General features: G+C 59.7%; 1 protein-coding gene across 4 annotated transcripts; it reads right to left on the reverse strand.

Annotated features, from left to right (window-relative positions):
* On the reverse strand, positions 1-27,964 carry ASPSCR1 (ASPSCR1 tether for SLC2A4, UBX domain containing). 4 transcript variants are annotated; one of them, XM_070390160.1, is made up of 16 exons: positions 27,782-27,962; positions 26,816-26,871; positions 23,757-23,871; positions 22,373-22,473; positions 16,816-16,873; positions 15,749-15,822; positions 14,966-15,401; positions 5,920-6,059; positions 5,628-5,709; positions 5,189-5,255; positions 4,705-4,767; positions 4,135-4,187; positions 730-781; positions 430-499; positions 178-353; positions 1-95 (listed from the first exon to the last, which is right to left on the reverse strand). In XM_070390160.1, exons 1-16 carry the CDS (start codon positions 27,881-27,883, stop codon positions 82-84), a joined length of 1,659 nt encoding a protein of 552 aa, XP_070246261.1. In that variant the 5' UTR covers positions 27,884-27,962; the 3' UTR covers positions 1-81. The 4 variants fall into 4 exon arrangements, with proteins under 4 accessions (XP_070246261.1, XP_014336814.1, XP_070246263.1 ...); XM_014481328.2 differs by lacking the exon at positions 27,782-27,962 and adding an exon at positions 27,398-27,612; XM_070390162.1 differs by lacking the exon at positions 27,782-27,962 and adding an exon at positions 27,050-27,312.
* Positions 27,965-27,976: the final 12 nt, after the last annotated feature.

Consider the following 27,976-nt stretch of genomic DNA (forward strand, 5'->3'; position numbering starts at 1 on the left):
TCAAGAGAGGCTCGCGTCTTTATTCCCGCTCAGGGTGGGCAGGGGTCCTGTGGCTGGCAGAGTGGGCACCTCTGGCGGCTCTCACCTCTTCCCGGCTGCAAGGCAAACACAGGGTGACCTCGGGGCCCCGGGCCCCTGCCCGTAGCCCCTCCCTGCCCGGCCACGCCCCCAGGGTACCTGGCAGCTTCAACCACTTGGGCACTTTGCCCAGATCCCTCCTCACAGGCTGCGTTGTCCCCCGGCTGGGCTCAGGGGGCCCCACTGCCCCTTCCTCAGCAGCTGGCTCCAAGTCAAGGGGTGCAGGGTCAGGGGCTGGCGGTGGGGGCGGGCTTCCCACCGCCCTGGACATGCACCTGAAAAGAGGGCGTGAGGGCCGAGGTGCCGGAGGCGGCGCTGCACCAGTGGCCCCCCGCCCTCGCGAAGACGCACCTGGCCACGAGCACGTCGGCTGCAGACGGGGAGACGGTGTGTTCCAGCAGCCTGGGCTCCAGGTAGCTGCCTGCAGGAGGCCCGGTGCACCCTCAGGCCACAGACGGGACCCCACCTGCCTACCGCTGCTTTGCTCTGGGAGGGAGTATGGCCCAACCCTGGGGAGCAGTAGGGTATGGGGGTATCGGGGCAACAGGTCTCCCTCCCAGACCCGAAGTCCTCTGCTCTGGGGCATCTCAAGAACTGGAAGTGGGGCCCAGGGCTGGTCGGCACTGGTGGGCAGAGAGGGACCCTACCCACCTGTTGGCTCCTCAGGTCCAAAGTGCACAAGGGCAGCGGGGAAGAGGTTCGCCTGCAGGGAGGGCGGAGAGGAGCTCAGGGACCAAGTGGGCACTGTGAGGCACAGGATGGCAGGGAGGAGCAGGGAGGGCTGCAGCCCGCTTCCGTGCTGGCCTCACGGGCACCACATCTCTTAGGCCCAGGGCTCCACTGAGGAGGCCTACAGCCCCACCAGGCCCCTCCCATCACACCGCCCGCTGCCCAGCTTCACCTGTTCCTTCTCTGGCACCAACCCCAGTGTGAGCCAGGCCAGGGCATCAAACTACAGGGTCCTGCCAGGGCCCAGCCCCAAGCACCAACTGAACAGGAAGCTCCTATGGTGTGCGTGCTCTGGCATTTTTAACTGCCTCCCCTTCCTGCCCAGGTCCCAGGGTCAACGCTTAATATTCTGAAGGCTGTGGCCACCCCCACCCTCACCAGAGACTACAGGAGACGTCGAGAGGTCAGAGGAGATGCGGATGAACAGAAGTGCATGGATGGGGATGGGGGCATGGGGGCACAAGGTGGCCGCCAACACAGGCGCAGCCCGCTGTGCCCCCACCAGCCCCCCCGACGTCTGCTGCCCAAGAATGGAGGGGGGACCCTGCAGGGGCTGACAGGTGAGCCCGGTCCACTGGGAGCAGCTGGATGGGAGGCGGGTGCGCCATGTGCAGGGCTCTCCAGGGGGGCCCAGGCATGGGGAAGTGGGCAGGGGGCCTCTTGGAGCCAAGCTGCTTTGGGAGCCTGGGCCCAGAGGTGCCCCCAGGCCTACTGCCTTGACCTGAAAGCTCACATAAGGGTTCCCTGACTTGGCACTGGGTCACCTTATGAGGAAAAGCCAGTGCTAGCCAGTGTGAAGCCCCTCCTGCAGGGTAGGGGGTCCCCACATTCTTCCTGGCACCCTGTCCGTGGGGGTGGTGGCACAAGATTTCCCCTCAAGGACTGGCCCCACCTGCACAGGACGCATCACACGGCCCCTGAAACGTCCCTGGAGGCCTCCCAGGCAGGAGGCCAGACTATGGTGCAGAAATCAGGGCTGTAGGAGAGGATCCCAGAGCCCCCCAGCATCATCACCTGCTTCCACTCCCACCTCTGCGTCCGAGGCAGGAGTGGCTGCAACCCCCAGAGCTGGCCTGAGGAGAAGCAAGGCCACCACCCACAGCCGTGTCCTCAGCCCTTGGCGGAAGGGCCGCAGCTGCCAGCTGAGCGTGTCCTCTCAGCTCTGAGCTCTTGGAATTGGGTGGGGACTATTAATAGAAGGAAGCTTCAAAGACCTGGAATGCTGGGATTGCAGGCAAAGCAGAGGGACAGAAAAGGGCCATGAACGCTCTGAAACCCCACTCTGAGGCCTGGGATCCCAGCCTGCTGTGGAGGGATGGCCTGGATGGTGTTTGGGGGCTGCCCCCGGCCCTGGAGGCACCGGAATTTGGAGGGGCTGGAAACAGGTAGGACAGTGCCTCAACCTTTCTCAGGTGGCCAACCCACTAGGCACTGGTAGGATCGTCCCAGTGGGGCCGTATAGGGGCTGCAGAGCTTAAAGCCTTAAAGGGCCCCTCTGGGCCCCTCAAGGCAGCTCTTCTGGAACCTGGTCTCCCTGCTTGCCCTCTGCACCTGCTGGAAGCCCCCCACCTGCCAGCTTGTGTCCCAGGGGACGACCCCACTGGAAAAAGGGGTGAGTAGAAAGCACAGAAGACCACCATGACTCCAGGAGGGAGGCGCACCCCTCTGGTCAGGCTGACAAAGTTCACAGATCGTGGTAGTCTTCAGGGCCCTCTCAGGGCATCACCAAGGGGTGGGGCTTGATGCTGGGGCTCTGGGGGAGGCCGTGAGGGGAGCTGAGACAGGAGCAAAGGGAGGTCCCTGAGGCTCGGGGCTGCACCAGCACAAAGGGGGCTCGGACCCAGGAAGCAGGTATGACGGGGGCTGTTGGGGACCTCTGTGTCCATGGATGGCATCCTTGGCAACCGCCCATCCTCAACCTCACCCGTCTTGCCCAACAGTCACTCTCCTGGCCCCGTGACCAAAACAGGCAGCTAGGCTTCCAACCCCAACACCCACCCTGAGCTGTCACTTCCTGGGGCGCAGGACTGGCCCCCAGGCAGCCTCCAGGGCAGCCGGCAGCCAGCACGGGGCCTGCCAGGGACATGAAAGCCGGCAGCTTCCGCGCCCGCTCACCCACGGGAGGGAGGAAGGCTTCCTTCCCTGAGCCCTGCCAGCTCTCTGATCGCGGGCGGGCAGGGGCGCCACCCCAAGAGGAGGCCCCACGGCTCCAGGGCGAGCTGATGGATGAAAGGAGACGGCTGCTAGTAGCAGGGGGCAGAGTGTCACCAGGAATCAGGCCGCGTGGGCGGACAGGCAGCACCCCAGGGTTCCTAATTGGAGGGGGGTGCCTGGACGCTGGCCTCTCTCCATCCCAAAGCATCTTCCAAATTCAATGTTTATCAACAGGCTGGCCAAAGAGAGAGGGAGGGAGGGAGGGAGGGAGGCAGGGCGGGTGGGGATAGGAGGAGGCCCTGTGCCTCTGGGGCTCCCGGGGGCAGGGGGGGGGGAGCTGCAGAAGGGGGCTGAGAAGGGGGAGTGGGAATGTGGGGAAGCACCCTGTTCCCACCAACCTCGACTCCTTTCCTTGGGAGGCTTCTAGACTCTCTGCTGGTCTGGCCCCATTCCCCCAAGATGGTGGCAGCCCCAGGCAGCAAGCAGATCCCCTTGCCCCAACTCAGACCTCTGCAGGGCCTGCTGGCCATTTAACAAAGGCCAGCCTCTGTTACTAATTAAAATATCTGAAGAGACTTTAAGAGGAAACCATTAGGCCAGAGGGCTGGGGAGGCCCCGGGCTGCTCTCCTGGGGTGAAGGGACAGGACATTCCTCCTGGCTCTGGACTGCAGCCCAGCAGGGCACCGGATCCACACTCCTCACCCTGGGAGCTCTGGGGGCCCCCAGTGCCCAGGGAGGGCCCGCCACGGCATTCCCAGTGGAGGCCATGGGATCCAGGGGACAGAAAGGGGCAAGGCAGCAGGCCTGGCAGCAGCCCCTCCAGTCTGCAGCCAAACTTGCCTGGCAGCTGGCACCCCAGGGGCCTCCTGGGCGGCTGGCCACCTGAACTGAGGCCTCTGACCCTTGGTCCTTCGGGGGTCCCCGAGCAGCCCCACGTGCCAGCCCCTTCTCACCCAGATCCAGGGGCAGTCCTGGCTCAAGCCGGCAGCAGCCAGCTGAACAAGCCCATCCCCACTGAAGCAGGAGGCACGAGAGACTGGAAAGCCCCAAAACTGCCTTCAGAGGTGCTCTGGTACAAGTTCAACCCTCAACAAGGCCTTATCATACTTCTAACTGTGGCCTCACCCGCCCTCCCTGGCAACTGTCCCTCCCAGGCTGGCCCCAGACGGTACCTGAAAGAGGGTCAGCGTGTGGTCGTCCAGGATGGTTTTTGGAGGAGCGATGACTGCGGAGAGGTGGTTGTCTGCACCAGGAAGTGCCCTGCCCCTCCCCTCCCCCCATCACCACCCCCACCTTTTGCCCATGCTTGCCCCTACACCCCCGACCCCGCTCCTAGAACAGGCTTGAGTGAGCCGGAGGATTTCTGAAGCAGCCCCCTCAGCTCACATCTCCCTGTCCGTCTCTCGGCTGTTGCAAAAACAGCCAGAAGCTGGGGAGAGGGCCGGGGGCAGACTCACCGCAGGGGAACACCTGACCCCTCAACCCCCCAGATGTGCTCCAGAGGTGGCCAGCAGCTCTCCCTGACACCCCCTCCCCCAGCCCCCACCTCGCCCAGGGCAGGTGGGCAGTAGAGGGCACAGGAGTACTGAGCAGAGCAATGGTCACCCTCCTTCCCCGACTCATGCTCAGGCCCCAGCACAAGACCCACCAGTCCCCGCTGCTGCTTCTGTGGGAAAAGCTACTTCAAGCCCCGACTGAGAGGGACCGGGGCGGCTGAAAGGAGGTCCCAAGGAAGCACTCACACAGGTAGAACGGCAGCTCGGGGTTGCCCAGGTGGCTCCTCACGAAGTCCCGCAAGTCCCCCACTGCAGGAGGAAGGGTGGGTAAGCAGGCACCCCACTCCAGGGCCACCCCCCCTGCAATGGGACAAGCCAGGTCCAACCTCTGTGCAGACCATTCCCCCCAGGTCACGGAGGACCCCACTCAAAACTGGTGGCATGGCTGTCTTTCTCCTAGGTGAGCTGCGGTCCCAGGCCAGAGACCCCGGTACTGGGTGTAGGCGAGCCCATCTTCTCTGTGTGCCCCTCTGTCCCACCAATACCAGAACAGGTGGGTGCATGAAGGGCGCCCAGTCCCGGAGGCACTGCCCAGCTGCTCTGTCAGGCCTCTGGCGAAGAGCCGGCCCCAGCCCTGTGCCCACTGCCTGCCCCAGAGCCCAGATGGAAAGAGCCTGGAGGGGCTTGCGGGGCCTCCCGCCCTCCTGGCCGCCCAGACGGGGCTGCTTACCGGTCTCGCTGGGGCGGAAGAAGCCCTGCAGGATGTAGCGGTCAGGAAACAGGACCCTCAGGACCACCTAGGCCAGGACAAGCCGGGTTGTCAGCAAGACAGCTGGAGCCCAACCCAGGGAGCCATATCCCTGGGCCCACAGTGGCCAGGCCTCCCCCACACTGGGTTGGCACCCCCTCACCTTGGCTGCCCCCTGAAACTCCTGGCCATGCGCTGGACGCGAGGACCAGACAAGTACCCACGTGCACTTGTGAAAACACAGTGACATTTTTCATCTTAAAACGGGGCTGACTGGTTCATTAACAAACCGCAGCCCTGCCGGCCTGGGCTGAAGTACAGGAGACCATGGCCAGTGGCCTGTGGGCTGCGAGAACCACAGGAGGCCCCAGCGCAGAGCCGTGCGGAGACCGCACCACCCCCAACCCCGCCCCCGGGGTACCTTAGGGTAGCGCTGCAGCTTCTCTTTCATCTGAGCCTCCCTGAAGGCCTTGGTCACCAAGGGCGCTTCTTCTAGGCGCTTCCTGGGGAGGGGGCGGGCAGTAGTGAAGGTCCCAGGTCTCCCCAGCCAGAGCGGAGGCCCACACCAGCTGGACTCGGCTTCTCCCTCAGGCTCTGTGAGCTGCTCCCCCTCACAGGCCCAGACAGGACTAAGCATGCTCTGCCTGGGCCCCCCACCCTCCGAGGTGCTGCTGAGCGCATGGGTGTATCAGAAGGAACCAGGGCACACCCACCGCTCACTCTTGAGTTGGGCCAAGCGTCTTCTGACGTCGTCCACGGTCACCTCAAAGAACTCGTCAGGCAGCTCCGCAGGCCAGGCCTGCAGCAGCACCTCCAGGTCCGGGTGGCACACCACGGGGTCTCGGTCCACCGGCTGAGCAGGCAGAGAGCTCAGCTTATGCAGGGCCCGCGAGGGGCCCAGGCTCCCCACCCCGAGGGGCTGGGCTGGCCATGCAGACCCCAGCTGACCCTGTGCTGCCAGCCCCACCTGTCAGCCCGTGGCCAGGCTCCAGGGTGGGGCGTGGGGCGCCCACGCCTCTCCAGGACCAGGGCCCCTCCCCCCAGGCCCATCCACTCAGCAATGACAATGCCGAGACCCTCACCAACAGGGCACAGGGCCCGAGGATCTCAGCGCAGCCAGGTCAGACGGCACCCTGACTATTGGGGGGACTTGGACAGTGAATGAGCAGCATCTCTGTTCTCATCCTGTCTTCACGGGGGCTCCCCAAGAGCCCCAGGAAGCCACCTGCTATCAGTCTCCCAAAGTGGGGAACAAAACTGGGGAACAGTACCCTGGTCAGGGCCACGTCAGGGATTCCATGGGAGGGGCAGGACAAGTAACAGCCCCTAAATTAGAGGTTTGGCAAAAACCTGCCAGCTGCTGGCCCCATAGCTAGACTGACCCCACCTCCCCTCCCTGGGGGAGCAGTCAGCCCCGCCCTCTGCCCATCGTGGGGACACAGGAAGGGACAGCCTCTCTCCTAATTGGCAGCCAACGGCGACAGAAATTACAAGGCAGGGCTCACTCTGCTTGTGGTGCCTCCGGGTGTGGCCCAACTGACGACGGGGGAAGATACCTTCACGATGCTGAGGCTGCCTACGGAGCCCGGCCAGACGGAAGTATCCTGTGGGGCCCACGCCAGGTCCTGCCCTCCCTTTCACGGACCGTCCACAAACGTCTGGGGTGAGGCCTCTCTCGCCTCCTGCTCCTGCCTGCCCTCTCCTCCACGCCCCAGCCTTGCACAGGAATCCCACCCTCTGCCTTCGACACCCAGCGCCGGGCTCATCCCTTCCTGTACTCTGGCCCGACCCCAGCCCTGCTGGCTCTGAAAGTCAGACTCACCATCCTGGAGCTGGCCAGTGCACCTGCCAGGTGGCCCAGGGCTGTTCCCCCAGCCACCCCCGAGGCCCTGACTGCCCAGGCCAGCAGGTCTCTGCCATTCCTGAGCGCACAGCTGAGTCACGCCTCGTAACAAAGGGCAGTGGGCTCTCGCCAGGAAGGCCCTCTGATCTCAGGGCATTGGTGGCAGGGTGGTTAGGAAAGACTGGCTGAGGCCCGGGCAGTGGGGTCGGTAGGTGGCTGACCGAGGCCCCTGGGGGTTGCCCCCTCAAAGCCACAACCCTCCTGCAGCCCACAGGCAGTCCACGCCAAGCTTTTTATAACAAGATGCCAGGCGCCAGGCTGCCCCCCACAGCCACGGCGCCTGCATTCCAGAAGGGCCGAGCACTCGCCCGGGCTCCTGGGGGAGGGTGAGGGCAGACATGGATGTGCCTGAGCTGGGCACCGCAGTGTCCACAAGTGCCAGGCCCCTGGGCGCGTGAGCAGAGAGCCCATAGGCAACCCTGCCCCAGTCCCGCCCTCAGAGGGCCCTGTGTGGGCACACGAGTGAGTTACCCTGAGAATCCAGCCATCAGGTGACTTACGGTCTGTGGCCTGGAGCTGAGCCTGACCATCCAGAAGTGCCCCTGATCTCCGGGGGACACACTGGTGAAGACCGACCCCGAGAGCGTGGGGCCGCTCTGGCCTCTTCGTCCTGGGCGCTTCCAGCGCACAGCCCAGGGGTGACCTGGAGGACCGCAGCCCTCCCACAACTTCCACAACTTCCTGAACAAGGACGTGGGCGACATCAGCCTTTGGCTTCATGCTGCTCAGGGGCCACTGACCTTCAGTCAGACCGTAAACTGACAGAAATCTCTCTGTGTTGGATCTACCCTCAATTCATGCCCCTCTTCCCACACATGCCTCAGCTCTGCTCCAGAAGCCCGTCTGTCTGTCCAACAGCAGCCTGGAACCAGGGTCCCACGTGGGAGCCAGAGGGCCAGGGAGAGCCACCTCGAGATGACTCTGACTCGCCCGCGTCGTCTGCACCTTGGGGAAACTCCCTGCTCCTGGGAAGAGGAGCCAGGGGTCTGATGCCGCCCATCAGAGCCCAGACCACCCAAGTCCCAGAGCTGCTGCCTTGATCCAGCCCCAGGAGGGCCCTGTCCCACGAGAAGGTGGATTTCCATGGCTGGTTGGTAGGACGCATCACCCTGTCCTACCAAGTGACCAAGGGAGAAGCCAGGGGGCCTCAAACACCTCCACACAGCCTGTGCAGTGGAGCTATTTCCACTGCAAAGAGGAGAGATACCAGGAAAGGGAAGAGGGCCTGACAGCTCCACGTGGGAGGAAGTGCGGCAGACACGGCACCAGGGGAGGCCAAGCCTTGGCCCCGCTCACTTCGGATGCTCTGCCGGCAATCTGGCCCTCATTTGCTGTTCCTTCACCCGCCATTCCTTGGTCATGGGCAGTTATTACGCACACAGCTCTCATCCTAGATGGATTTATGGAGATGTTTTTGGATAGAGACTAGAAGTCTAGGATGAGACACCATCAGGGGAGGAAAAAGAAAGGTCCACAATGGCCACTGCCAGGGGCCTTGGCGCGCTCACCACGGAGACTGGGTTCCTGCGTGCTGGTCGAGGGCCAGAGCCCCCGATTCTGGGATGGGGCTCCAAGATGAAACCCCCGCTGTGGGGTGGCAGGCTTGGAACCTCCTCAGCACACCTGACAGCTTGTCTTCACAGCCCAGAACTCCAGGTCTACTCTTCAAGAGCCTGCGGGAGCTGCTTGGAGGATGCGTCTCCACCAAGAACACAATGTCACCAGGCCTGGGTCATCCTGGCAAAACTTCAAGTTTTCCATCACTGGCTCAGAGTCCAGCTCCTGAAGGCTGTCAGTATTCAGGGCAGCGACTGGCTCTGACTCCCCCACCCCTTAACCCCCGGAATGCCAGAGGAGCCGGTCTCCCCTGATGGCCTCCACGCTGTGGGCATCTGTCAGCGAGAAGATGAACAGAATGATGAGGCAGCAGCCAGGGCCCGGGGCCTGAGTCCACGGAGTTGCGAGGTGGGGGGTCTATACGACTGCCCGTGGCAGACGAGCAAACAGGCACTGTCCTGAGGGGAGGCACAGCGGGTGTCTGCAGGCTCCAAGGGTAGGGCCTTAAGGGACCCAACCCTGCTGGTGAAACACCCCGCTGGGGTCCCTCATTTCCTGCAAACACGCGACCCTGGCAAAGATTCCCTTGTCGCAGCCTCCACCAAAGTTATTACAGACAAGACAGCACCCAGAAAACCAGAAAGGAGGAAAGTAGATGCGAAGAGTGGATGAGTCAGGGTGTCTGCGAACTGGATGAAACTGGCAAGGGGGACAGACGGCACCTGGGGAGGGACGAGACCCTCCGGAGGTGGGATGACAGGAGCACCCTCTGCGGCTGATGTTCAGAGGAGGCCCCGAGCAATGGCCTGAGGCTGGACAGACAGTGGACTGACACCTGGGCCACTTGGTCATGGGGACTTGGGAACCAGCCACCAGCTGTAGACAGCCACCAGCACCTTTAGAAAGAACCGCCGCCACCAGGGGACAGGCCCTTCGAGGGAGACCCGAGGGGAGGAAGTGAGGGCACCGCCCACTGTCAGCAGCACTCCAGGTCAGCGAGGTCACAGGCACAGCCAGGGGCTGGGCCTGGAGGGGACAGGGCACCGGGCCAAGATCTGGGCCCATGGCATCCCCCGACAGCTGGTGGACATGCTCCAGTGGCCGCCGCACAAGTGGCTGAGGACCCACTTGGGCACACGAGGGTCCCTTCGTGTCAGAAGCGGCCTCACTGCCCGCTGAGGTTTCATTTTCTTGACGGTAATTTTCCAGGACGTGATGACACAGGGAGAAAAAATGCAGAAACTATTTGGAGGTGACCTCAACCCCAGATTTTCCAGCTTCCCTGTGAGGGCTCTTGTGTCCCTCCCGCCTCCTTCTTGCCCAGACTGTCCTCTGACAATGCTTTTTGGTAACAGGGAATGTGAAGCGTTTCCCCTTGAGGCTTGGAGCTGAAATGAATCACTACGCGGGAGGGACGTGGGCCAAGCCTCCGTCACTCTGAGCCGGCCGCCCTCCGGAGCGTGCGCCGAGCCAACGCGAGGCCAGGCCTGACCGGCAAGGTCACACTCAACCTGAGCCCCGCACCCGCCGGGCCTGTCATGACACAGGCAGAAGCCAGGTCTGCCCCAGCCCGGGGCTGAGGTCCACACCTGACTCTGCCTGCCTTCCGAGCAGGAAAAACCAGAGCGGATCTTAAAAGAGAAACGCTGGGCTGCAACAGCGACACGGGCAGTTTGAAGCCAGCATCTCTGTGCACACAGTGCACAAACCCCCGAGGACTGAAATGAGCAGACGCGGGGCGTGGGGTGGCTCTCCTCATCCACAGGGGAAGACGCGTGTTCCAGGCCAGCAGGCCCGGGAGTGAACGCACACAGTGGACCAGGGCCAGGCGCAATCCCACACAGGGAGCCCCGGGGCCCAATCAGGATGGGGGCCCGCCAACCAGGCCTCCTGGCCCTGTGGGCGGCTCTGGGTACCAAAAGATGTGCCAGTGGCCGGGGTGCCCTGCCCGCCTGTTCTCCATCATGGCTCCGCAGGCTGGGCATCTGTCTCTCCCCTGAGTCCAGTCATGGCTGACAGAGCACAGGGACAGCTGGAGGGCACCTGCCGGTCACCAGGCTTCAGAAACCGCCTTGAGACTCAGCTGGGGCCTTCTAAGCGGCTGACCTATCTGCCAAAAACCCTCAGAGGACATCCCAATTAAGGCCAAGGCTGGCGCCCGCGGGTATCCAGTCACCAGCAGGTCAGGGACAGCTCATACCCACCCTGGGTTCACACACAGGGGACAGTGAGCTGTGCTCTTGGGGGGCTGTCATGGACAGACACCCCAGACCAAGAGAAGGAGGGCGGCAAGCCAGCAAGAGGCGCTGCTCCCAGTCCACCCCAGCCCCCAGGTCCTGGCCAGGGTCCCCCCAGTCCGGCGTGTTCTAAACCTTCCAGTAACCGGGGACAGCCAGAGATGAAGCTGATGCCTGCCCCAAGGTGTGGGTGCGAGGTGCGGAGCAAGTCCACGGGGCCACGTCTCCAAGGGAAGAGACCACCCCCCAGAGGGTGGGGGGCAGGCAGGGAGACGGCGGCCAGCCAGCCCTGCCTAGGGGGTCGGGGCCTTTGATCACGAACCCCTGTGCCAGCTGCGTGGGGGGATGCCTGCTGGGAGCACGGCCCAGCAGCACAAAGAGCTGCGGGGCAGCCTCCTGGGCCAGCGGAAGGACTTCAAAGGACAGGCCAGGGGCCGCCGGGCAGCCCCAACCTCTCCCCGCACCCGGTTCTGACGGCCAGTAAAACTACCTTCTAATAATTAATGTTCTGACATCAAAGGCAGGAGCCGCCCGGGTCTGTAAACCATCCTGGGCCTCAGCCGAGGACCTGCCTGTATTTCATCCTGTCTCTTCTGACTCTTCATTCAAATCCAAAACCACACACAGGCAAAACATTAATGGGAAACTTGGAAACTCTTCTTGATTACTAAAATGTACCTTTGAAGTTCCCCCAAAAGTTCTGTTTTGTTCCCTTCTCCCCTCCCCCAGGACTCGAGGGGACACAAAGCAGACACCATGTGGCCAGCCAGGCCTCCGGGTGCGCGGCTGTCAGTGTGACAGGAGGCGCGAGGCAGGCGGGCGGGCGGGGGATGCTCCACAATCAACCAGCTGCTGGGGCTCCCAGATCAAAGACACGCACTGCTGGCGGCCAGGCGGACCCTCCCCAGGACCCCTCCTTCCTGGGGCCCCTGGGGTCAGCACTCGGGGATGCACTGGGAACCTGCGCCTGACAGCAACCACTACCAGGCCGGCACCAGCCCAAGCCACTCCCCACACAGACATGGGTGTCAGCGGGTTCCCAAAAGATGCAGAGAGCCACAGGCTTTAGGTTGGGAGGAGGAGACAGCCAGCCCCAGTTCTAGCTTTCTGGCCCCCAAACTCAGGGACCCCTCCCCCAAAGGGCAGGCCTGAAGGGAGTCAGGACCCCAGCCCTGGTTCACCCCAACCACAAGGCTCTGCATTCAACCACTGATTCTGGGCCCAGGTGATGAGACTGGGGGCTTCATACTACTATTTAATGCAGCCCAAACATTAGTGTAGAAACCAGTGGGGTCCCTGAAAGGCCAGGGTACCATCACTAACTCCCTAGGATGGCCATTCATGGGGCTTGGGACTGGCTCAGTCCCCACCCCACCTCCAACACCCCCCTCCCACCACCATCCGTTTCAGCAGGAGGAGACTTCCGATGCCTGTTCCTCTGCAGGGACTCAGGCTCTGTTTCATGGCCAAGCTGCCCCACGTTCCCACAACACACAGGCACAGGTGCCCCTACTTTTCCACTCTCCTCTGGTGTGTGACCTGGAGCAAGAGTCCCTTTCAGGGACCCCACTGGCTTCTACACTGATGTTTGGGCTGCATTAAATAGTAGTATGAAGCCCCCAGTCTCATCACCTGGGCCCAGAATCAGTGGTTGAATGCAGAGCCTTGTGGTTGGGGTGAACCAGGGCTGGGGTCCTGACTCCCTTCAGGCCTGCCCTTTGGGGGAGGGGTCCCTGAGTTTGGGGGCCAGAAAGCCAGGAAGGGGGCTCTAGAAGAGACAGGGTGCAGGCAGGCTCCAGCACTAACACATCAGTGCAACTGCAACTAACAGCCCAGCTAAACACATCACTGAAACTGTGCCCTGGAGTGCAAGGATGGCTTGAGCAGAGAAATCTACCCAAAACCACAGCATGCAAATGAACTCAAGGAGACATAAGGTGTGGAGTTACCTCAATTCAGGAAAAGCAGTTTATAAAATAACCACGCTGACGATAAAGAAAAATTCTCAGAGAATTAGAAATAAAAACCCTTGATTTGATAAAGAGACTTTTCACTGTCTTCAGCATCCTTCACAGATAAACTAAGATTACTCCCTGTAAGATCAAGGTCAAGATAAGAATGCTCACTAAATTTGCTATTCAACAGACACCAGAAACCCAATCACTGCTATACAACAAGCAAAAAAAAAAAAAAAAAAAAAAAGAAAAACCCAAAGAAAAAGATAAAACTGACATTATTTGCAGACTCCAAGTGACACTGAGAAACTGCTGGAACCAGGAAAGCAGGTGAACATCCCACCACCCAGGTGGAGCCTCACCACCCTCACTCCAGAAGCTCCCAGTCCAGGCAGGGAATCCTGCAATGGCTCTCCATCACCTGCAAGGGTGATTTGTAAAGAGCAGTTTCTTCTGGCAGCGGCATCCTTCTCATCACATAAAACCTCAAGTGGATCCTGAGTGGAGGGTGGGCACATGGAGTCACTCTGGCTGGAAGGAAGGGGAGAGGAGGGTGGAGAACCTGGGGGCCCCACTCCGAAGGTGCAGCAGTGTCTCAGACAATGCCCACAGGCACCTGTGCAACCTCAAGGGCTCCAGAGGTGAGCATCTGCCGCCCAGGCTGCCAACCCAGGCTGGCGCCACCATAAGGTCTCCATTAGGAAAGACCCTCTCCAGCCACAAGCCAGAGGCCTAAGCTGGACTCTGGATGAATGCACAGAGCCTCCTTAGGGGCCAAGCCCAGGAGGCAGGGTGCCCAAGACAGTCCCAGGGCAAGACATTCCTTGGTGCCCAGGAACCCAAGACACTGAGAAATCTACAACATGCCATTCCTGAAAACAGGGTCTGTGAGCACTGCTGAGGGAACAGTCACAAAGAGGAATACAAGCCCATGGGGGCTTTGCCCTGTGACTCATGAAAGCCCTCCTGGACAAAGTCCCAGAGGCACTCCGAGGGGAAAGTCCTGCATCGGCACCCAGCTCAAGCACCTGATCCAACAGAAGTCATGCCTGTCCTCCCTCTTAGGAGCTCTGCCAAGACTGCAACTGACCAGGGCAGGGCTGGCCTGACCTACAGAAGACCAGAGATGGCCTTGGGGGCTGGCACCATCAGACAGCGGGGAGGCAGACACTGGCCACATGCCTCACTTCTGCAGAGGTGCTGGCCACCTGGGGGTCCCCTTGCTCAGCATGATCCAAGATGCAGGGTTCCGGCCACTGTGCATGTCTGTGTATGGTCAGAGCAAAAGATGGGAGCGGGCCTCACTGCAGGGGAGGGTGTGAGACTCACGATAGCTCAAAGGTGCCCACAGACAGCCTCAACATCTACAAAAGCCCCACGCTGCCCTGATGGCAGATGTCTATGCAGTAAGCTGTACTGGGTTGACCAAAAAGTTCGTTCTGGTTTTTCCATAGTATCTTACAGAAAAACCTGAATGAGCTTTTGGGCCAACCCAATACCTCAACAGAGTTGATCAGACAGGAAAATGGCGTCACAGAGGCAACCCAGAGCCTGCGCCCTTCCATCCGAGCTCAGAGAGGGCCATGCACCTTCCTCCCAGCCGCGGCTCAGGTGGCCACCAGGAACTTTCCACAAATGTCCAGAAGAGATGTCCAAGGCCCGACCAAAAGGCCACAACATTTGTGAAGAGTGAGCAACTTCACCCTCTTCTGGCCAGCAATGGGACACAACGGGTGAGCTGGGGAACGCCTGGCTCAGGAGTAAAGGTGGCATGGCACAATCAAGGCCAAACCACCTTCACATCAGTGCCGGTCAAACCCACCAGCCCAGCAGAAGGCGAGGTACCAGCTCTGAGGCTCTAGAAAGGATGGCTCTGTTGACTGTGACGTGGCCACGGGGACACACAGGTTTGTCAAAACCCATCTACAGTACATCTGAAGTGGTGCCTCAAGAAAGTTAATTTCAAGCAAAACAAAGCCAAAACATCACTTCCCTGAGAAGATGAAAACGTACCCAAGTGACCCTGCTGTACCCTAGGCTGACCAGCCACGAGGTCAGGTGCTGTCAGGAAAAAAGACTCCAGTGCCCAGCCCAGCTCACCCCTTACCGGCTCCGGCTCTGGCTGGGGCTCTTGGCCAGGCCTCGACTTCTTCGGCTTGGAGGGGCCTGCAGGGCTGGAGAAGGACTTTGGCAGTTTGGCTGAAGATGACATCAGAGGCCTGGCAGACCCGGAGGAGCCCCCCAGTCGCTGTCCCCCACCAGAGAAAGGAACAAAAGGGGCAGGTGGGGGCTCCTTCAAGATCTGCTTCGCCTGAGCATCTGCTGGTTTCGGGCCTAGGCCATCCACGTGGCTGGCACCCGGGCTCACTGCCTCATCCTGACGGCTCACATCGCCCTGGCTGAGCCCCGCCGAATTCAGCGGGAGCAGAGGGCTGCTGGCTGCCTGGTCAGCCGACACGGAGGGGGTCGGGCTTCCTGGGCTTTTGCTCCAGGAGGCCCCAGGCTCCTGTTTGCTGGCAGGGTCACATCGCTTCATGGAAAACCTGAGTGGAGAGGCCCAGAAAGCAAGTGAAACTCCACACGTGGAGCCCTGGGTCTCATGGTGCCGCCCCCTAGCCTCTGATGACTACCAAACTGAACCCAGTGCCCCAAAAGCACCCCACAGCCCTTCCCAACCCACCTCACCTCCCAGGGCAAGGAATGTGCATGGGGTCACCATGCCAACCCTGCCAAGGGCAGATCCCCCCACCTGACGCTGCACCCTAGGGTGCCCAGCCCCCAGGCTGTGGGCAGGAGAAGCCACCAGCAAGGGTCTGGGCATCCCCATGTTTCCTGATGCCTTTCCTGTGAGACCCCCGTTTTCTAAACCACACTCAAAAACACACCCCACCTGATGATCGCACTGCCCCCAGTAAGGCCCAGCGACTGCAGCGTGGTGCTCTGCAAGGCGGCTCTGCCGGTCACCTGTGACGGGGACAGGACATCCTGCTGACCCCGTGCTGATGCAGCTCCCCATCCGCTGAGCCCACCACATGCTGCCTCCCTGAGCCTGGGCACTATGTCACAGCACTGTGGGGTCGCCCTGCCAGCCCCAGCACCCAGAAGGCCTGGGTCCAGCCCCTGCACCCCAATCTATACCTGAGCATTTGTCTGCTCATCCATGTCTGTCTCCCCAACCCCACCCCATCCGAGGTCTGGGTGGGCAGGGCTCAGGCCTGGGTTAGCCACATCTGGCCAGCTGATGAACCCCCTGAGGGCCGGGACTGACCACGATGGCCTCGATCTGGGCCCAGGTGCCCAAGGCCCAGTGGTCTCTCTCCTGCAGGAGAAGATGTCTCCCCTCAGGTCCCTCCCACTCATAGCCCTGGAACCCTCACCCTGCTGAGCCCTGGGTCAGGAACCTCAAGCTGGGAAAAATAGTTGGGTGTGGCCCATCCATACCAGGGGCCCCTCGGGGACAGTGGCCACCCTGGGCCAGGAAAGGGCACTTGGCCAGGGTTGAAACAAAAAGCCCCTGTGAGCCAGGGCACTGAGCGCCAGGAGGGTCCCCCGTCACGGGCGGGCGGGGACAGGCAGGGCCTCGGTGCCAGGCCAAGCCTGCACCACGCCACACTCAGTTTTGAAAAAGATCAAAACATGGAGCAAAGCAAATATTTATTAAAATGAAACCACTTTTGTGACTCTTGGGCTTTGAGAGAAGCTGAGAAAACAAACAGGGCTCTGAGGGAGGTTTGGGAGCAGCCCGGGCGGCCCGCGGTCGGTTCCAGCGGAGCCGGCGTCCTGCCTTTTTTCCATGAAACACATCATGCTTTCAGGGCCCAAGTCTGCCCGTTGCTGCTTTGAAAGCAGGTCTGAGAGAGTGAATTTTCCAGATTGGAAAGTGGGGCTGGGCCTGTGTGGCAGCTAGGAGTGGGCGGCGGGGTGCAGGCCAGGTGGGCGGGTCCGCAGCTCACCTACCTCATCCCTCATGTACACGCAGACCGGGCTGGCCTCACACGGCCGCTCCAGACACTCCCTGTGAGGAGAGTGAAGAAAGCATCAAAGGCAGCCCCTGCCCAGGGACACTGCTGCCCTCAGGACGGCACCCTGACCAGCGCCATGGGGACCCGCCCACCCTGGCCACCCCACAGCTGGCCATCAGCCTGGCAGTCTCCCACCCACCCCTGGCCTCGGGGCTCAGAGCAAACAGAGGACACGGAACAGGGGCCAGGCAGCACCAGTCACCTCTCAGATGTGCCTCACGTCTCTGGCAACTGTCCCCACGGTCGGTGATGACAAGTCCTGGGGGACTGTGATCTGAGCTTTTATCTGAACCTGTCCCCTGAGCGGGTTGCTGCCACCAGAAACACCAGAATCACTTGGCACGGATCTATCACACGGACTCCAAGGAGACAGTAGAGCAACCCCGGGACTAACAGGGAGGCGGACAACAGGCCCGGCCACCAATGCCCCTCCCCTGTAAAGCAGACCCCGAGATGGGAGGGGAGGGCCCTAGGGAAGCATAGCTGGGCACGCTGGAGGGTGGAGGGCATGTAGGTGCACAGTCGGGCACACACTCTCAGGACAGTCCACACCACTTGCACCGGCCTGTACCTCGACGGCCATCGAGGTTTTAAGCACACAGTGGCCAAGCCCTGGCTTTGGATGGTTAAATTGCTGGTGGCAGGCCTGTGACAACCAACTCAAGTTCATTTCTTCATCTCTGCCTTTCCTAACACATAACCATAGAACTAGCCCCCAAATAAAGGCCCATCCCAGACCCCAGCAGTGCCCCAGGCCTGTCCCTCTCCTCCAGGAAGGGTGATGTGCAGCAGGCAGGAGACCTGAAGCCCCCTTAGGCCATGCAGCTCAGCCCCAGCCGGGCCCCAGGGCTCAAACACAGAAGTGGCTGGGACGGGATTACACAGGTGCTGAGCTGGTAAACGTATGGACACTGGAACACTGCCTGGGCCACCCCAGACCCGGGACAGAGGACCCATGTCCTCTGGGCGGCTTCAGCATGTTTTCTCCCATCTCTCTTGTCTGCTTTCGCGTTTTACAGGGCCAGGCCTCAAGAAAACACAAGACCCCAAAGTGCCAGAGAGTCAGCCCTTGCCAGGCCCACAAGCTCTTCATCCAGATGCCAAAACAGAGGAGCGAGGGAAGATACTCCAGCAAACAAGATCCCAGGCCCAGAAAGGAAGAAGGAGGGGGAGACACGGGGGTCCTGCTCCTTTCAACGGCAACAGAGACGGCAGCTGCCCGGGCTCAGAAAGCTGGCTGACTGCCCATTGCAAGACAGCGGAGCCCGCTCTGCTCCTGGGGGCTCCGGCCACACGTCCTCCCTCCAAAATCCTCGCCCGCGGTACCTGAGGGCAGCCCAGGAACCGCAAATCACAGACAGGGACAAGAGCACGCAGCACCCGGGAAGGCCGGCCGGCCGGCCTGCCTGCTGTCCTCAGAGGCCTCTGGACATCAAACAGCAGCCCGGCTTTGATGTCGGCTCCTCCAGAGGGATCGGGTTCCCGCATGTGGGATCGGAGAGGAGGCCCCAAAACACGCTGAGGGGAGTGGCAGCTGCAATCGCTTCCAGACTCTCCTGGCCAATTAGCAGACTTCTCGTGTCCAGCCGAGGACAGCGGACCAGGAGGTTCCAGTTCATTGGCGAGCCGAAACCGGCACTCCCTGCCACAGGCCTCGCTGAAGATCCTCATTCTCAGAGGGAACTTGGCAGGGCCCTCCCGGGGACCCCTGTGCCCCTGGAACTGCCCTCAGCTCCCCCAGCCCAGGCAGGGCCACTGGCCCAATGCGGGGTGCTGGGGAGGATCTTGCTTCACTAAGGCCAGCACACCTGCTCCTGGGGCTGGGCCAGGGGGTCGGCCAAGGCCCTGCTGTCCTTCACCCACCACAGAGTGCGCCACCCTACAGACGTGGGCTCCCAGCAGGGCTCCCAGGGAAGTGATGCTGTGAACGGGGGGCAAGGCAGTTTATCTGGAGCCCCTTCTGTTTTTGTCACCTGTTTGGGCCTGACCAAGTGGGGCTGGTACAAACTCAGGTGCCTCTGACACAAGCCTGGCACCACAACACTCCTGGACAAGAAGAACCAAAACTGACAGAAATCAACCCAAACTAACAGAGCCATGCCTGCAGGCTCAGAGGGGCCCCTGAGGCCACCAGAAGGCCCAAGGGTGGGTGAGGCTACGTCCTGAGGGGCCAGGTGACTCACACCCACCACACTCAGCAACCCAGCCCATAAAGAGATGAGGTTAGCGCCAGATGGAGCAAGAAGGACGAGGACTGGCCAAATCACAGGGATTCCTCCCCCTGAGAAGACAGAACGGGAAGTTTCAAGAGCAAAGTGGCCTCTGGCCCTTCCAAACAAGGCTGGGGGCGGGGAGGGAGGCCCGCCTGAGACCACGGAATGAAGAGTCCAGCATCTATGCCTTGTGTTAACTGCCCACAAGGCCCTGGGTCTGGGCTCTGCGTGACCACGGCTGGTCCCTAACCTCACAGGCAGCGCTTCTCTGCAGCCCGCAGTGCTTTGGGGACCATACAACCCCAAGAGAACAGGCAGACGGCCTGTCTTTCCCAAGGACCCCTAAATCCCTGCTCTTACTATCCACAGGGTGAACATGGCTGAGATGGACCAGCAGGCTCAGCCATGAAATCAGGCCAGGTGCCCAGGGGCAACGGCTTCAGGGGAGAATCGAGCCTCCATGGCATGCCTGGAGCCTCCCTGCAACAGACGCATGGGAAGTAGAGAGGGGGATGGGCCAGCCCACATGGAGCCAGTGCTGTCCGTAAGAGCTACCAGTCCACACGGGTGCTGAGCACACACAGGGCAGCCGGCCCAGAGGGAGGCCAGCTCCAAGTGTGAGACACGCCGAATTTCAAAGACCTCCTACCAACAAAGAATGTAAAATATCTCCTTTTTCCTGTTGATTACATGTTCAGAGGATAATATTTTGGATATACTGAGTCAAGTTAATTATATTCCTAAAATTAATTGCCCCTGTTTTTACTTTTCTTTGATGTGGCTACCAGAAAATTCTGAATTACCTCCTTGTCCCGCACGTGTGGCCCACATGGCACATCCAGTGGACAGTCTGTTGCTCCAGATGCTGGCATCAGGGCCGGGCCACTGTCCACCGTGATCCCCAAGCAGAGGACCCACCGCCCGACCCACAGTGGACCCGGGATGCCGAGCTCACACCCGCAGCTCCCGGCCATGCACGGCGCCAGTCGCTCAGGGACGCTTACCACTTCCCAAAAGCATCAAGTGAGAAAAACTAACTTCCTGCTTGTCCCACTCTTGGGCACATGGAGACTTGGAATTCCCAGAGCCTCCCACCCACCCAGCCAGTGAGGGAGCTGCTATGAGCCAGCTGGAGCTCCCTCACCACATTGGACCTGTCAGGCGGCCGCCCCCTACTCCGGCAGCAGGGCCCTCTTGTGGCCCCAGCCTGACTGCACCAATTCACTGGGCATCTGGCCATGGTTTTGGCGCCAAAGCCGCCACCCACCCTCCCACATCTGAACCCTGCTTCACAGTTAGCTAATGCCAGCTTCCAAGCGAAGGCCCAGATCTGCGCTTCTGGAGACAAAGCCTCGGCAAGTGCCATCTACAGGTCCAGCAATTCTGCCTCCAGAGCAGATCTCAGGGCGGAGCAGTCGGCAGCTTGCTCAGAGAGTGCATGTGGTGCGTGTGTGACCTTGTGTGTCTAAAAATGGCTCTGTTTCATCCTCATCCCCAGAACTATCTAGCAAAACAGAGAATTCTAGAACAAATGCATTTCCTACAGTGTTCTGAAGGCACTGCGCGGCCACCATCCTGGTACTACCACGGAGAGCCCAAGCTCGAGCCCGCCACCCCAAGGGTGCAGAACCATCCCTGTATCCCCAGCTCCTGACGAGTCACAGTGATGCCACCAGATGGGGCCCCACGGCCAGGCACAGCCAGCCTGTCACTCGGAAACGCATACCCTTTGGTTCTAGGACCGCTTCCCACCAGCTTCCTCCTGTGCTCTGTTTTCTTTCTAGAGTTGAGGCAGCGGGAGCTGGCAGACTGGCCTGTCCAGACTCCCCATCCTCTGGCCTCGTGCTCGTGTCTGGCCGCTGGCTCTCTGGCTCCTCCAAGGAGGAGGCAGGGCAGCGATTCTGCACCCCAGGTCCAAGGTCTGCTCCCACGCCTCTGTGGCCCCACGTGCCCTCAGGCATCTGCTACCACAGGAAGAATGCGCTCGGGCAGGCCACAGATCAGCCAGACCAGCTAACCCTCAGGTGCCTCAGCAGAATGGCAGACCCCTAGTCCAGCAGCACTCCCAGACATGCAGCACACTGGCATGTGTGTCTGGGATCTTGCCATCTGATCCACAGCTACGGCTGACCCCAGCACCTTCTACTGCAGCTTCCTGATCTGCTTCTGAGAGTTCTTGTTTCTGAACCCTCCTTTTTAATGGCATCCAGCTCCCCAGTTCCAACAGCCTCTCCATCCTCCAAGAAAAGGAACAAATGCTCTTGCCTGTCCTGACAGCTGCTGTCCCTTCCTGTTTACACTGGACTGTCATGTCAGGCTCACTCAAACGTCTGGGCACCTTGGCTTTGAGCTCCCAATTACACTGGGGCTCTGGCCACAGTACAGCTGGCTATCAGTAACCAGGTGGTGATCTGAGGAGCCACCCGTGCCCCCAACACTAGGACCTCCAGAATTCTCACGCTCATCTATCCCCATTCTCGGGACAGTGCGGGCGGAGCCCCACCCTACCCAGGGAACCACCTTCCGCATCAGCAGTGTGGAGTCTGCAGGGATCTAGGACCTCATCTCCTTCAGTGCCTGAAGTGGCCCCCCCACCACCTCCCCTTTTCACCCTCCCCAACCTGTCACCGTGAGGACCCCATCCAGAGTCCCCTCTTCCACAGAGACAAACCTAGTTCTAGGCACTTGAGAAACATCAACTCATAACATCATATCACCCTTGGGAGGCCCAGAGACGGCAAACAACTTGCCCAAGGCCACACAGCAACCACTATATCCTTCCACGGTCCCTTCCATTCTGTAGCTGGAGACCTTTAAAAGCGGACAAAGACTTCCATCCCATAAAGAAAAATCAGAACTTAAAAGACTACCATTTTGACACTTTCAGAAACAGTTTAAACCATTAATCACCAGATAGAAACTGACCCATGGCAACTGTCATTACAGTATTTTCTCTGAATACAGCCCATTCTCATGACAAGGGAGTTTTATAGCTGCAGCATTTGTCAGCACCCTACTTCTCTATTCAATGTTCACCAGACTGGAGGGGGTATCTTGGGTCCCCCACAAGCTCTTCCAGGAGGGCGAGGCCCAGCCATCACACCAGGACACCCAATAAAGACAGATGAGCTACTGATGTAGCCCGAAGGCGGCACCAGCAGCGGCTGGTGGAGGCCGAAGCACAGCTCCGGCTTGCGGCTCGGGATCAACCCCAGTGACCACGGCAACATCCCCATGGCGGAGAAAGGCATGGCTGAGAACCTGCTCATCAGCACTTACCTGATCTGGGCAAAGTGGCAGAGAAGCTCCCAGAGCGACTGGCCTGAGCAGAAAGTGTCTTGCAACCTAGAGCCATCGTCTAACTGCAGAGCAATGCGCACCTGAGGGTGAGACGTCGGAGCCAGGTCAGGAAGAGGAGCGCTGTCCTAGCTGCACCCCACCCAGGTCTGGTCCTCAGGGTACAGGCGGAGGGTACTGTGTTTGCTGAATTTTTTTTAAATAAGTGAGCACACTGTTTTATGAGATGCTTTTAACAATTATCTCCCAAAATAGAGACACAAGTCTACTATAACCCACAAGGGGGATAAATACTCTGGTCCCTCAGTCAAGTGACAGACACACTAAAGCTCAACGTCCCCAGGTGAGGGACCTTGCTCCGCCCATTGTCACCGGGCAGTGACTCTCTAGGTCCGGCTACTCCTGCCCTTCTGGCCAAGGGGCTTCTCCAGGGCACGCTTATTTACATTGCGTGTGTCAGTCGCTCAGTCAGGTCCGATCTGCGACCCCATGGACTGTAACCCACCAGGCTCCTCTTCCAAGGGACTCTCCAAGCGAAAGTACTGGAGTGGGTTGCCATTATTTACATTAAATCCCAATAAAAGACAAAAGAGAAACCCGTCTGTGGGAAAGCCTGAGGGGGTCTCCAGCCATGCCCAAGGAATCCCCTAGGGAAGTCAGTGTTCCTTCCACATCAAAGGCTGAGAACCACAACTGTAATGAAAAAAGAGATCTATCAGGCTCAGCCCCAGGCGCCTGACTCCCGGTGGGCTCTAGACTGAGAACTCACACCGCTGAGGCCCTAGCCTTGTCTTTCACCCGGGATGAAAACTGCTTCCCTGCAGTGTTGGGAGGATTTGTACTTTCGTTCTTAAAGGACCTGCCTGAGCACAAGAGGGTAGCTATCATCATGATTCTCGTCTGTCCGTAGTAATCCACTACCATTTGCTAAATCCCTAGGAAGCAAAAGCTGCGGATTTGGTAGAAAGCAGTGAGCTGCGGTCGGAAGACTCAGGCTGTGCTCTCGCTGCGCCCAGTCAGAGGAAGCCTGCGCCTTACCCTGTCCTCATCCCAGAGCTGAGGCTGCACTGGATGCCACACAGAGAGTCCTGCCGGCTCTAAGATTCTTGGCGACATTCTATGGTGAATGCTGCCAGCATGCCGACATGGACACAGCACAAGTAACCGCCCCCACCCCAAAACACTTCAGCACAAATAATGAAAAGTCTAATTTTCAATCATCAGTTTGGGGAATAGAAAAGTGGCTGTCACCTGACTGAGGATGGGACGAGTGCCTCACGTGCACAGCCCCACAGCCCACCCATCTGCTCATTCCCAGCGGTCTGAAAGGAAGAGCTGAGAGGTGCGGCCGCCGAGAGCTACCTACCATGTTCTCGGGCCCCTCGCGGCTCCGGGAGATGGGCACCATCTCCAACTTGGCGTTATTGGGCAGGTTGGCGAATCGCCACTGGACAGAGAGGTCAAGCACATTCCTCTGAAACCTGCAAAACAGATCAAAGCCTCAGGCTGCCCCCTGACCTGAACACAGCCCAGCACTGCCAAGAGCAGGGTACGAGCAGACGCCCATGTCTGGCCAGCACTTCCACAGTCCCGGGCAGCAAAGCTGCAAGAACTGAGGGATGGCCTGAGAGCCTGCAAAGACAGGGTGGGTCCCTGACTCCAGTAGCGGGTCTTCTGAAGGAAAGAGACTGAGCACTGATACAGTTCGAGCAAGAACAGTGAGAACACAGACAGGTCACCCCTGGGGCAAAGCAAGCGCCTGCTCCCTCAGACCATGGAGCAGCGATCAGTCCAACTACAAACTCAGAAGATGAAAGCACACGTGGGCACGACTGAAGGGCATGCACCTTGCTCTGCACAGAAAAGTTCTAATGGAACAAAGCCCTGTTGCTACTGCCCGGAGCTGCAGCACTCCAGCCACTGCGGCCACTCGCCTGTACTGCAGGCCACCGGCCAAAATGACCTGCTCCCGTCTCCCCTGCTTCCTGCTATCCTTGGAAGCAGGGCCACAACCCCAAAGACCAGTGACAGAGGCAAAGGTTTTAGAGAATCACAAATGGAATGACCTGACCTAAAATCCCCATGGAGAGCTAGGCCCTCACAGTGGCTGGAATATGGCGATAAAGGGCTGAGACTACCATTCCTGGCTCACAAAGCCAGGTCTTCCAACCCTGGAGCGGCACTGTCTCTCTGTCCACGTCCTGCATGTCTTAGAGCTGGGGACCTGGCAACTTAGAGCTTCCAACAGATGAGGAAGAGGCCCGCGTAGGCCCACAGCCTCCTCTGACCCTCATGTACAGAGCTCCTGGATCCAAAGACGGATGGTTCCTGGATGGAACTGGTGGGAGCAAAGTGAACTGGTGAGTCAGGAGGGAAATACCCACGGCCAAGAGGACAGGTAGAGAATCCAGCGACCTCCGAGACACCTGCTGGTCTCCACTGGCAGCCAGCTCTCCTGGGAAGCATGGCCAGGGTTGTGATCAGCCTGCTTCACAAACAGGAAACCCAGATGTAAAGTACCTACAGGGAGCCCAGGCCACCCAAAGGCAGTGCTAGGACCACACTGTACAGCTCCTGATATCCAGCTCAGATCACATCTCGTTTGTGGACTGAAAGAGAGTCAGATACCCACACCTGACAAGAGGAGGGACAGAAAGGGGCTTGGGACTTGGAGGCCTTGACACTGTCTCACCTGGGTGAGGGCCGGGAAGGTGTTAGCCAGGTGGCCGTGGAGCCTGCCTGACCCTGGGCCCACTCCTCCTGACCCTCTCTGCTCCCACAAATGCTATGGAAAGGAGAACCACCACTGTTAACCCTACAGATCACTTGGGAGTGAGGAAAGCTCTTGCCCGTAACAGAAAACAGTACTGCCGTGTGGCCGTGATTTTATGACACAGACAGGGGCCAGAATGATTCACCAGAAGAGTGAATAAGAGAACTTATTTATGCCTCTCAGAAGTCAGACCGTGAGCTCCATTTTTAATGACAGTTTAGGAGGAGAGGGAGAACTACAGCACTGGCAAGAGAACATGAGATTTGAATACACAAGAAGTGGTCACCCAGCAGTATGAATACCAAGATGCCTTTGGAAACAATGGTTTTCTGAACATGCAAAGGGCGTCTGGAACACCTAGGAAAGAAGAACTTTGATACCCATCTTCAACACTTTAGAAATTGCCACACAACAACTTCAACGTTAAGTGCAAGACAGGACAGCAGAGCTACGGAAAACTCGAGAAGGGAGGCGCTCGGAGCCCTAGAGATGAGGGGAAGGGGCCTCATGAAGTACACACACGCACGTGGGCAAGAAGCTCCCTTCCTTGGCAGGAGCAGCAGTTTTTAAACAAATTACACAGCCAGTGGATACAAAGAAGACAAGAGAAAAATCAATACATGTTGTAAGAGTCCAACCAGGCACCACATGGAAATCTCAGGCAGGTTCAGGGAGAGCAAAGAAAGAGTACATATCTCTGTGACAGGATGCCAGGGGAAGGCCCAGTACAGGCCCTGGGATTCTCCGTGGCTGGGCAGGAGGCAGGGATCTGGGATGACACGGAGGCATGCCTGCTCAGACCTTTTCTATAGAGCCCCACGTGAGAGGCAGCGCGAGCCAGGTCTAGCAGAGCAGTCTCCCACACCTCGGGCTCCTGTCTACCCCTGATGTGAGGACAGCCATACTGCGAAGAATATGCTGCTAAGGTAGGAAGCTCCCCATATGCGACAGAAACCCACACCCACTCGTGTGGGGTTTTGACTCTTTCACTGCCCTAGATTCCAGAATCTGGTGAAACCCCTCTCTTTGGAAAAATGCCTGCACACAAAGACTGGTGCACACAGCTCCAGGGCCTGAGGCCACCAGAAGCTACTTGCAGTTTACAGGTTTCTTCCCATTTCTCCATGATCACCTCTTCTTGCCCTCAGAGCCCCACCAGGAACTTACACAACCAAAGGCCCAGAGCTCTCTGCCGTGGTTGGAATGATGGCCCCTAAAAAGATATATCCATAGCCAAACCCCCAGAACTCATGAATGTAAACTTATTTGGAGACAGGGCCTTTGCAGATGAAATTAAGAATCTCGAGATGAGGTCATCCTGGGTTATCTGCTAGGCCCTAAATTCAGAGACAAGTGCCCTGATAAGAGACAGAAGAGGAGAGACACAAACACACAAGGATCAGGGAGGCAGAGACAAGAGGGAAGCAACCACAAGCCCAGGAACACCTGGAGTCCCCCAAAGCTGAAAGAAGTAAGACAGGGTACTCGCCCAGATCTCTGGAGGGGATGCAGCCCCACCAACCCCATCATCAGAGGCTTCTGGCCTCCAGGGAGTGAGAGAATAAACCCACGTGGGCTGAAGCCCCAGCAGGGCCCTGGGTGAAAGGTGGATTATGGATTTGGAGCCGGTGGCCTGGCCAGAGCAAACTCACTTCAGGTCGTACTCGTTGGGGTTGAAGTCCTGCCGACGGCACGTGTCCTCCAGGACCTAAAGGTGAGATGAGGGTGTGAGCCACTGTGTCAGGCCTGGTCGCCCCAGGCGGGGGCAGGCAAGTGCCACTGAGGCAGCTGAGGGCACAGAGTCCACCTCTTGCAGAGCCCGCTGGCTCCGAAGGACAAAGCCTGTAATACAAGTCGTGGACCACCCATTCAGCACCTCCACACACCTCACGTGCAAATCCTGCTTACTCTCTCCTCACTGGGCCTGCTGTGTCAATTCAGTTCTGCGGGACCTTCCACATCAGGCCCTCAACAACTGGCCACCACAGGTATCTTCCTACACACTCAGGGACGCCCCTCCACCCCTAGACAATAATGTTCAAACTCCAAAGAGAGCCAGCTCAAGGAGGTCCTGGGTTCCCCACTCGACGGAAGCCCCTCTTTCATCACGCTCTGCACACTGAGTTGCCATTCATCGGCTCAGCCCCCTTTCCCACCGTGTCTTCGCGCCGGCCCTTACATAACAGGGCCCAACAAGCATTTCCAACATAACAGGTTCGACATGGGCCAGCTACCGGGTTAAGGGCAGTAAATGACTCAGCACACGCCGCCACAGAGCACCGAGCCGGAGGGTGACCCTAGAGTGAAGACATGGGGCCGGGACCCTCGGTGTTGGGCTCAGAGCGCCGCGGGCTCGGATGGGGGTAGCGGGGGCCGCGACCCCAGGCATCCCCTCAAGGAGGCTAGCCAGCCCCCATCCCCAAGCGCCAGAGCCCGACGCGGAAGAGGGCGGGCCCGCCGCGCCATAGGGCTGTTCATTGGCCGCAGCAAGCCCCGCCCCAAGGTTCCCTCCCGGCCCCGCCCCCGCAGCCCTCGGAGCAACCGCAGGAGCGGCGGCGCCACGTCCCAGCCGCCGCGTTTCCGCCTTCCGCTCGCCCGCCGCCCGCCCGCGGCCGCACCTGCAGCAGCACAGTGCTCGGCGTCACCTTCACCGTGTGGCGCCGCCCGTTCGGGGCCAGCACCGACACCGCGGAGCCCCCGCCGCCTGCCGGGGCCGCCATCTTCCGCTCACGTGACCCGCCGCCCGCCCGCCTGGCGTCAAACAACTTTATCCGCAACAGCCGGACGCACAGCCTCGCGGCCTCGGGGGCGGG

The sequence above is a fragment of the Bos mutus genome, chromosome 19 (genome assembly GCF_027580195.1).
Source record: "Bos mutus isolate GX-2022 chromosome 19, NWIPB_WYAK_1.1, whole genome shotgun sequence".
Lineage (NCBI taxonomy): Eukaryota > Metazoa > Chordata > Mammalia > Artiodactyla > Bovidae > Bos > Bos mutus.